The following is a 10,493-nucleotide window of genomic DNA, read 5'->3' as shown; positions in this document are numbered from 1 at the left end:
CCCCCCCCCCCCACCCCAAACACATGCTACTTAGCAGGAGCTTTTGTCTTCCGTATCACCTTCCAATGCCAAGAAGTATCCCACTGACCCAACTGCTTTATCAGAAGTACCTCAAATTCTTAACTGAAAATTTCTTGTCTTTACTTGCCAGCCAAATCATGGTATCCATCTCTTACTAGATCAATTTAAATTGATCTCAATTGTTTAAGCAACTGACAAAATTCTTCTATCTCTCAATCATTCAAACTGCTCCTGAATGTCAACCAGAGGTACCATCCTTTCTAGATGCAAAGAGGTTTAATTGTTAATCAAGGGGAAGGGCCTAAGTCCCCACCGTTGAGAAGATACAACCTCAACACTTTCGCTTCCCCTCTAATTCTCAAACAAATAGGAAAGTAGCCTGTGCACTCCCTTTTTACTTCCCAACCCAACTTAGCCTAGGAGAAGTGGTCAATAACCAGCATCTCGGTTGGTACTTGGTGGGTATTATTAGCTTTTAGTTAACCCCACATATAATCTTCTAAACTGCAAAATAATCTGGTGTTTCACAGATTATGCTTTAAAGTTGAAGAGTCAAAAGAAACAGAAATACTTCTTTCGTCCCATTTTGCTGGGACGGAGGTAGAAAACATTAAAATGATTGTTGATAAGTTAGTTTTCTGAAAACCATAGTCATAAAAGTTAAAATTTGAATAGCTCAGTTAAATTAGAATCTTAGAATTTGTTAAATTTGCACAGAATAAGAGTATCAACAAGGAATGCTGTCAAGCGTAATAAGAGGCTGAGAAGAGCCATCAAAGGCACAACACTACTATGCATAACCTAGTTCATTAATTTGCAGCAACCTATCTGTAGTCAGTTTTAGTCTATATTATTACATGTGTGGTTTGGACGCTTAGAGCAATAAAGAGATGTGAAGTGAGGGGGTCCTTGCTTTCATGGATGAAGCAAAGCAACTTCGAAGAAGTGTACACTTCATAAAGTAAAGCGCAAATCGATACAAAAAGAAACAGTGGGTTTAATTGAAAACAAGGGCCTTCTGCAATCTCAGTACTAGGATTTCTCTTCAGATATACTTTAGTCTTCTCTTCATTGACTTCTTCTTCTTCTACTATTCCTTTCTTTTCTTGATTGGCCTCTCTAGTATTGTTTCTCTTTTTCAGAAAACTTACTCTTCTTTCCCTTCTACTGTGTGCGGAGCCTTCTTCTTGTAGTTGGAATTTTCACTTTTAAAGCCACTGGCTTAATTCATGGCCACGTTCTTTTTTGTCTCTACTCAAGAGTTATACCATACTGTCATGTATTTACACTTCAACTTTTATAAGACCTAGACCGTTCCATCATTCACTAACTTTGAGTTTCAAAACTAGTTTAGAGACCTACTATTATATACTAGTACTAACTTAAACTCTCCCTCTCATGGTACAACAAGCAACCTAAAGGTGAGCTACTCTTGACGATCCGTTGGCTACTTCTCGAGAATGGGGGTGACATGGTCGCTTGGCCAGTGAACAGTGGTAAAGATTTGGACTTGAATGATATGTTGCTAGGACTCTCCAAAACTGCAGCCGCACCTGTGTCGTATCCTCCAAAAATGCACTACTTTGATGGATTTGGCACGCACCCAGTGGCTTTAGGCTTTTTGGAAGAGTATGAGCTACATAGCTCGAGCATGGTCAGATCTGCTAAAACCCCTAGCTGTATTTTCAGCTCAAATGAAAATACAAGTGCAAGTCCAAAAGAATGGAAGTAACGGTCTCTTTTACATGTCATAAATGTATGTGGCACACGTGAGATCACCTATTCACTTGAATGATCCATGACTTAAACCTGAATGCATTTGTACATCTGTGCCCTTTAGCAATCCCTGATCCAATCTTTATCACTACGTAATTCCCCAAACCTTAAGATCATCAAAACTCTCAAGTGTGGTCAATAGCTTCGGTTCAGAATTCCGTTGACCTTAAGTTGAAAATTCAAAATCAAATTTTGACAATTTAAAAATCCAGACTTTGCTGGATCTAAACATCAATACACTTCAATATCACAAGCGGAAACTATATTTCACCTAAATATAGAACTATGATCAAATACCTTCTGCTTTGGTTGAAAATCCACACATTAATCATTTTTTTGATTGGTAAAATCCAGACTTTAATCTTGACCACAGGTAATCCAAACTTTGCTTAAGTTAAACATCGACGCACTACAAAATCACAAGTAGAAACTACATTTCACCGGGAATATTCAACTTTGGTCAATACCTTACTGCCAAGATTCTCTTGACCTCAGGTTCAAAATCCAAATACATTTCAAACTCACAAGTAGAAACTACATTTCACCAGAAATATTCAACTTTGGTCAATACCTTAACTGCCAAAATTTTCTTGACACCAAGTTCAAAATCCAAACTTTACCTGAGCTAAACAATACAAACTACAAAATCACAAGTAGAAACTATATTTTCAACAGATATTCAACAATGGTCAATACTTTACTATCAAGATCTTATCAACCCCAAATTCAAAATCCAAACTTTACTCAAAAGTAAACATCAATGCAGGATCAAATCACAAGTAGAAACTGAATTTCCATAAAACCCCTTTTCACCAAATGGCTGCACAAAAAAAACACACATGGTTTTCGAAAGTTACCGGTAAAGGGTTTGCGTTTAACGGCAGGGTCAAGCTGATTACACCACCGCAACCGGCACGATTTCCCCGATCTACCGGGAATTCCACGAGCGATCAAACTCCAATTCCTCGCCCCAAAATTGCTTACCAAACGACTAAGTATAGCGTCTTCTTCAGGTGACCATGGTCCTTTAACACGGTCTGCCGTTTTCTTTCTCAGTTGGTCACTGCTTCCACTTCCGTCCTCTAGCATCAACACTTCCTCTTCATCACCGCCATCAACACCACCACCGCCGCCGCCGCCGACGGAGGCATCCCCAATTCCTCCGCCGTGAAAACCATCAACGGCGACGCTCACTTCTTGAACTTCCGGTGTATCGTTTTCCATTTTTTTTGGTTTTAAAATTTTGATTTTGTGTAGTTTTGGGTACCCGCCTAAGTGCAACTGCAAAATAGATGAAGGTAGGTATATAGAGAGAGTGAAGACAGCTCCTTACTTCGAAATTTGTTTCCTTTACCATTTTTACCCTCGTAAACTACATTTCTCGAACTCTTCAAAAATATTGCCCGTATTTTCAAAAAGAACTATGTTTGAAATATACAACACATTCCTAAAAGTTTATTGTTTCATCCTTAATTAACAGTCTCATGTTTGGGTTTTGGTATGGAGAAAATCATGTTGAGGAGCGTCACCCCCAAATCGATCATACAATACGAGATCCAAATTTAATTGGAGCTCCAATCTAGACTTAGAATATCGAATGAAAAACTAAAGGAAATATCTTTTTTTACTTCGATTAATCTAAACTCAATTTAGATAAATAAAATTTTAATTTTTATTCATCAAACTATTCAAATTATTTTTATTAATATGGAAAAATGCTTGATATCTCGAGTATTTTTCATTTTTTTTACTATCTAATAAAAGCGAATAAGAAGCAACGCTTCATTAATATGTGTGCTTATTGTTAAAAGGGGTAAAATTGACATTTTATGTTTTTTGTGCTATTTTAATTGATGAATCCAATTTATAATAAAAAATTGGTCGTGTGGACCATTTTATCCAATTTTGATATTCTTTTTAGAGTCTTCCAAGTATCTTTAGTTGTCAAGTTATACCCGTCATTATAGTGAATCTACAAAAATGAGGTAAAGTTTTCGTTTTATCATAAATTTTGGAGTTTAAATTTTGAAATTTGAATATTTTTAAATTTGTAATTTTTAAATTGTAACAAACAATTTTTAAAAAAATAATTTTCACTCTAAACTAGGTTTAAATTATTACTAAAGGAGATGGTGCAAAAACATAATACGTTATACTCTCAAAAAATTGTACGTTACATTCCACCCATTAATTATAGTATTTTATTAGCTAAGCTTAAATTTATGTAAAATCTAACGAGAATTCGTATAACCAATTTTAATTTATTTGATAATAAGGCATAATTATTATTGTTATATCATTGTCACATTAAAATCTTGGTAGTATGATTTTTCTTTCTTTTTATTTTGCAAAGTTCACAGACAATGTTTAATTTGCTAGTTTAAACTAGCAAACATAGATATATAATTAAACAATAAATCTCATGTAAAAAAAAAGGAGAATCTTTATTAAATTTTCACTGAAAAAAATAATTGGTACAAAAAATAAAAATGTCACAGGAAAAAAATTTCAGCAAACCCAAAGAATTAAACATTAATATCTTCTTGTAAAAAGAAATTATTCATATTTTTTTTTATAATAAGGTGCAAAAATAATTTAGAAAATAGAAGGAGATGGAGCAGGAGCATCAACACCATCTTCAGCAGCACCACTGCTTTGCAACTTCTTGTTCTTGTTGCATAGGTCTGGCAGGTATGCTCCTACAAATTTAAAAGATCGAAATAAGACGGTTATATACACCTCAATAAATAAAAAAATGATGCATATATATTTTCATAGTCTAACAAATTGTGCATAGTTTTGTAATATGCATCATTTATTAGACAACATAAGTATATATATGCATCATATTTTTTAACGAGTGATATATCTGCACTGAATCGCAAAGTTAGTAATGTTGATTGATTTACCTTCACCAGCAGCCAAGTTGAAGTAAAGGTCAACAATATTGGGACATTCTTGATAACAAGCAGGGGCACATAATTTGGAGACAAATTGAGGCTCAAGCAAATCATCAGAAGAAATTCCAAAGAAATTTCTATTAAGACCACAAGATTCAATACATTCATCTGTTTCAATGTGTTCCTTCATGTTTTCAACTATCACTTCTGATGTCTTGCATTCATACTCACTACTAATTAAGTCATCTTTTGGTGTTGTTGCTTTTTCTAATACACACCTTTTTCCTGTTGATGAAATTGCAAATGCACAATCACCATTTGGTAAACTCTCACATTTCACCTCAGCTACAAAAAGAAAGAGAATGATTAGATAATCGCGTTGTTTCAATTTATGTGACACAGTTTAAGTTTAACTGAACATATCAAGTTAAAGAAAAAATAAAAAAAATTGTTGTCTAAAACAAATCTTAGAATATGTGTGGCTATGAATCATTTCAGTAAAGATAATAAATTAAAATTCTAAAGTTAAGTTATTTCTGATTAAAGAAATGTGATTTTTTTTTGAGACAGACTAAATAAAAGAAAGTGTGTCGTATGAATTCATGAAAGGAGTATAAGCGCAATGTGCATCAACAACGATTGATCAAGATTGGTTCAACTGAGCTCAATATTTTCACAATTATCATTAAGAAATCAATAAATTTATATTCATGCACATTATGTTTAATGTGCATGAACAAAGGCGAGATTCAATTGAACACACTATTTTCATAATGATTAATTAAGAAATCAGTAATTCTAAATTCTTTGTTCATGCACGTTACATTTAATGTACATGAACAAAGACGAGATTCAACTGAACACATTATTTTCACGATTAATTAAGAAATGAAAAACTCACTTTTATATACGGCATAAGCGACTTGGAGGAAAAGGGAACATGTCAAAAAAAGGATCAAAGATGATTTCATTGATGAACCCATTTATTTTTCTTGTTTTTTTCTCTTTTGTTTAGTTGGGATTTTGATATTTTTTTTGTATTTTTTGTTGTTGTTGGAAAGAAGAAATGGAGAAAGATTTTTTTTTATATTTTTTTTTTAGGTTTGTGAGATGAGTTTGAATGAAGGGTTTTCTTATGTTTATATAGGGAGTTGTTTTGTGTATAATGACCAATAAAAATCATACAAATGTTTGATCACTAGCTTAATTAGTTACTTTTCTGTTTTAAGTTTTCTTTGGTGAGGATTATTTTAAATATTTGATGATTTTTTTACAAGGTCAAAGTTTTAACTCATATTCTAAATTTTGATAGATTATTTTTTAGCATCATTTACATCGTAAATAAATAAAATGAACTGAAATTCTTTTTCTCTTTAATTTAATTCAATTTATATTCTTTGCCAATGGAAAAGTAAAATAATAAATCAATTGGTGTTTAATAGTAAGCCTATTTAATTCTGAATGTGAACTTGATCTATAGGCGAAATCCATCCTCCTAAAGTATTTTAAAATATAATAAAAATATCATTTGGTACTTAGGTGGTACTCTTGAGTGTGCTTATTCTCTTATATACGTGACAAATAGAAAAGAAGTACTAAAATCTTACATTGAGTTAGACTTTGCTTAGTTGTCGATATGTAATGTGAGTTGTATTGCATGTTGATTGATCTACGTACATACTCCCTTTGTTTCATTTCCGGATTGCCCTAGACCTCACCTTACTTAGATTCCTTCTGAGATTGGCCTAGCCTAGAATTTTTAAATCATTACCCAAAAAAATTTATGGCCCAATTCTTTTACTATTCGCTTCCCCCATAAAGACGGGAATGAGTAGTTCATAAATTCAATTAGTGAAAAGTGATAAAAAGAAGAGATACGACATAAGAACTTCCTAACTATAACGAATTTGTCAGTTACACACCTAAATTATGCGAGAGTCATATTCCCTCTTGAACTTAATGTTTTTGTATTATTAACACCCCTAACTATGCAAGAGTCACAAGAGTCGTATAAAATTATTCTTGATATTTTGCACAGATTTTCTACATTTATGAAGTTGATATTTTGCATATGATATTTTCATTTATTTGGTGTATAAAACTTGCAAGTTCTTATTTTTATTATGTTATTGAATCAAAATTGGATCAAAACTGCCCGAAAAAACACTCCAAAATTTGGACCAAAATAATTTAGGTATTTAAATAATAAAAAAAATATAATTTGGAGGGGGTAATAAGAGCCTCCCTCACATACTTTTGTGGCGTAAATTATTAAACAAAAAAGTTATGTTGAGTAATAGAACTCTCCCGTAATTTAAATATGTAACTGACAATTTCAATATAAATGAGAAAACTCTTACACCTTATCCCTTAAAAGAAACTTCATTTGATGCACAATGGTTCTCTCAATCATCATAATTTTACCAAGTGTTAGTGATATTATTTAGTAATTGTTAATTTGTTATTCTTTCTATCTTTCATATTGTTGTGAGAAGTCTAGCCATGTACATAATTACCTATGGCATATTTTTTGGTTGTGTAATAATGTTTAAGATCTAATTTGAAACTTGTTAAGTCAATTATATCATTTCCATAAAATCTCTATTCACCCATTTAATTTTCTCATAGAAATTGTCATTTGATAAAAATAAAATAAAAAAATCAAACAAGAATAATTAAACAACAAATTCCATGTAAAAGAAGAAGAATCTTTATTAAATTCTCAGTGACAAAAGAATTGGTACAAAGAAAAAATTTCAGCAAACCCACAGAATTAAACATTGAGTGCAATATCTTCACAAACAACAATAAAATTGTTTGTAAAAAAACAATTATTTATATATATATATTTTTTAAAAAGGTGCAAAAATATTTAGAATGAAGAAGGAGATGGAGCAGGAGCATCAACACCATCTTCAGCAGCACCACTACTCTTCAACTTATTGTTCTTGTTGCATAGGTCTGGCAAGTATGCTCCTACACATTTCACCACATAAATAAATTTAAAACCTCGAAATAAGACGGTTATATACACCTCGATAAAAAAAATGATGCATATATATATTTTTTAAAAAGGTGCAAAAATATTTAGAATGAAGAAGGAGATGGAGCAGGAGCATCAACACCATCTTCAGCAGCACCACTACTCTTCAACTTATTGTTCTTGTTGCATAGGTCTGGCAAGTATGCTCCTACACATTTCACCACATAAATAAATTTAAAACCTCGAAATAAGACGGTTATATACACCTCGATAAAAAAAATGATGCATATATATATTTTTTCATAGTCTAACAAATTGTGCATAGTTTTGTAATATGCATCATTTATTAGACAACAGAAGTATATATGCATCATGTTTTTTAACGAGTGATATATCTGCACTGAATCACAAAGTTAATAATGTTGTTAGATTTACCTTCACCAGCAGCCAAGTTGAAGTAAAGGTCAACAATATTGGGACATTCTTGATAACAAGCAGGGGCACACAATTTGGAGACAAATTGAGGCTCAAGCAAATCATCAGAAGAAATTCCAAAGAAATTTCTATTGAGACCACAAGATTCAATACATTCATCTGTTTCAATGTGTTCCTTCATGTTTTCAACTATCACTTCTGATGTCTTGCATTCATATTCACTACTAATTAAGTCATCTTTTGGTGTTGTTGCTTTTTCTAATATACACCTTTTTCCTGTTGATGAAATTGCAAATGCACAATCACCATTTGGTAAACTCTCACATTTCACCTCAGCTACAAAAAGAAAGAGAATAATTAGATACTTGTTCTGTTTCAGTTATTGTGGTACTACAGTTTAACTGAACATATAAAATTTTGAGGAAAAAAAAAGAAGTCTACTCTAAAACAAATCTTAGAATCTGTGTGAATGTAAACCATTTCAGTAAGGTTAAAAATGAAATGTTAAAGATAAATCATTTATAATTATAAAAATATGACATATTTTTTTAAAACTGATTAAAAAGGAAAGTGTCACAATTCGTGAAAGGAGATTGATCAAGTGCGGTTCAATATTTTCACAATTATTATTAAGAAATCAATAATTATGAATTCTATGTTCATGCATATTAAATGTGCATGAACAAAGATGAAATTTAACTGCTATGTTCATAATGATTAATTAAGAAATCAATAATTTTGAATTCTTTGTTTATGCACATTAAGATTAATGTGCATGAACTAAGACGGGATTCAACTGAACACATTATTTTCACAAAGATTAATTAAGAAATCAATAACTTACTTTTATACACAGCATAAGTGACCTGGAGGAAAAGGGAACATGTAAAGAAAAGGATCAAAGATGATTTCATTGATGAGGCCATTTCTTCTTGTTGTTTTCTCTTTTATTTTGTTGTGATTTTGATTTTTTTAATTTTTTTTTGTGTTGGAAAAAAAAAATGGAGAAAGAAATGTTTTCTTGGGTTTGTGAGGTGAGTTTGAATAAAGGATTTTCTTGAGTTTATATAGGGAGTTTAGGAAGAGAGGCATAATTTAAGATGTATTATGACATAGAAATCACACAAATGTTTGGTCATCAGGTCAATTAGTTCATCACTTTTCTTTTTAATTTCTTTGGTGGGGATTATTTTAAATATTTGATGGTTTTTTTCCAACTTTTATAACAAATTTTGAACTCGCATTTTGACAAATTAAATACTTTTTTTAGCATATTTAACATCATAAATAGAATGAACTAAAATATTTGTATCACTTTAAAGATTGTATCAACATTTGTATAAATTGGTATGTATCAAATACAACATGTATTTATATATTGCGGGTGAATACAAATAATACAAGAGTGAATTAATACAAGTAAATACAGTATGTATCAACATGTATGTATTAGTCTGTTGTATTGAATATCGTCTGTACCAGCCTATATTTTTGTATTTATGCATTGTGAATGAATAAAAGTAATATAAGAGAGCATGTATTTATTGAGTACATCATGTATTTCTATATTTTTGTATCGCGAATGAATACAAGTGATACAAGAGCAAAGAATATAAGTGATACGTTATGTATCATGTTGTATTTTTGTATTACGAATGAATACAGGTGATAAAAGAGTGAATGAATGCAAGTGATACAACTTTTTGTATCAAACTTTAATCGTTAGTACAATTTGTATTCGTCAAATACAATCTGTATTTAACATCTCTCTTCCAAATCTCGATCGCATCTCTCCTCTCTCTCCCAATCTCGATCGTGTTTCTCTCTTGTTATGAACAGTAAATACCTGTACTATAGTTAAAAAAAATTACAAATTTATGACATAACTTAAATAATGACACCAAAATCAAGTAGATGTGTGCAAATAATAAGATAAAAGTTCCAAAGCCCAAACTAATGTGTCACAATAAGGGAAAATTGTACATAATGACAAACTATTAATTCAAATTAAATGGTATAATCACACTTTGATTTAATTGTGTCCTGTAACAAACTGTTTGCCAGCGCCTCTCTCCCTCAAACTCTCGCTCGCCACTCTCCTCTCTCGCTCACTCCCTCTCTGCTCGCCTCTCTCGCTTTATACAACAGAATTGTATAAATTGCGTTTCTGTTTGTATAAAGCGAGAGAAAATTGTATATACACATGCAAATACATATATATTCGTCCTATACACTTATAATTATACAATAAAAATATTCCCTTGCCAACGAGAGGCTAACAACAATTTATACAAATGGCCTGCCAGCGAAATTATACAATTCTGAAGAGGAGCCAACGAATTATACAATTGCTTCTTTTTGTATATATGTATAGCGAA

The 10,493-nt window shown here is 31.6% G+C and overlaps 3 protein-coding genes across 3 annotated transcripts in view; all 3 read right to left on the bottom strand.

The window, feature by feature from the left end:
* LOC102590968 (transcription factor MYB122) overlaps positions 1-3,091 on the bottom strand; it is a 6,164-nt gene extending 3,073 nt beyond the window's left edge. Inside the window, exon 1 of the mRNA XM_006363031.2 lies at positions 2,655-3,091. Coding sequence (XP_006363093.1) covers positions 2,655-3,021 — 367 coding nt within the window. The 5' untranslated portion in view covers positions 3,022-3,091. The remainder of the gene's footprint in view (positions 1-2,654) is intronic.
* A 1,301-nt stretch (positions 3,092-4,392) lies between these two features.
* On the bottom strand, positions 4,393-5,673 carry LOC102590619 (uncharacterized). Its single transcript, XM_006363030.1, has 3 exons — positions 5,599-5,673; positions 4,707-5,042; positions 4,393-4,496 (listed from the first exon to the last, which is right to left on the bottom strand). The coding sequence occupies exons 1-3, from the start codon at positions 5,666-5,668 to the stop codon at positions 4,393-4,395; spliced, it is 510 nt and encodes a 169-aa protein (XP_006363092.1). The 5' UTR covers positions 5,669-5,673.
* A 2,106-nt stretch (positions 5,674-7,779) lies between these two features.
* LOC102590281 (uncharacterized) lies at positions 7,780-9,052 on the bottom strand. The gene is made up of 3 exons (XM_006363029.1): positions 8,960-9,052; positions 8,116-8,451; positions 7,780-7,888 (listed from the first exon to the last, which is right to left on the bottom strand). The coding sequence occupies exons 1-3, from the start codon at positions 9,039-9,041 to the stop codon at positions 7,785-7,787; spliced, it is 522 nt and encodes a 173-aa protein (XP_006363091.1). The 5' UTR covers positions 9,042-9,052; the 3' UTR covers positions 7,780-7,784.
* Between the last annotated feature and the right edge of the window lie 1,441 nt (positions 9,053-10,493).

The sequence above is a fragment of the Solanum tuberosum genome, unplaced genomic scaffold, assembly GCF_000226075.1.
Source record: "Solanum tuberosum cultivar DM 1-3 516 R44 unplaced genomic scaffold, SolTub_3.0 scf00409, whole genome shotgun sequence".
In the NCBI taxonomy this organism is placed as follows: Eukaryota; Viridiplantae; Streptophyta; class Magnoliopsida; order Solanales; family Solanaceae; genus Solanum; species Solanum tuberosum.
The sequence above is the reverse complement of the archived record's forward strand: the minus strand, read 5'-3'. Positions and strand labels throughout refer to the sequence as shown.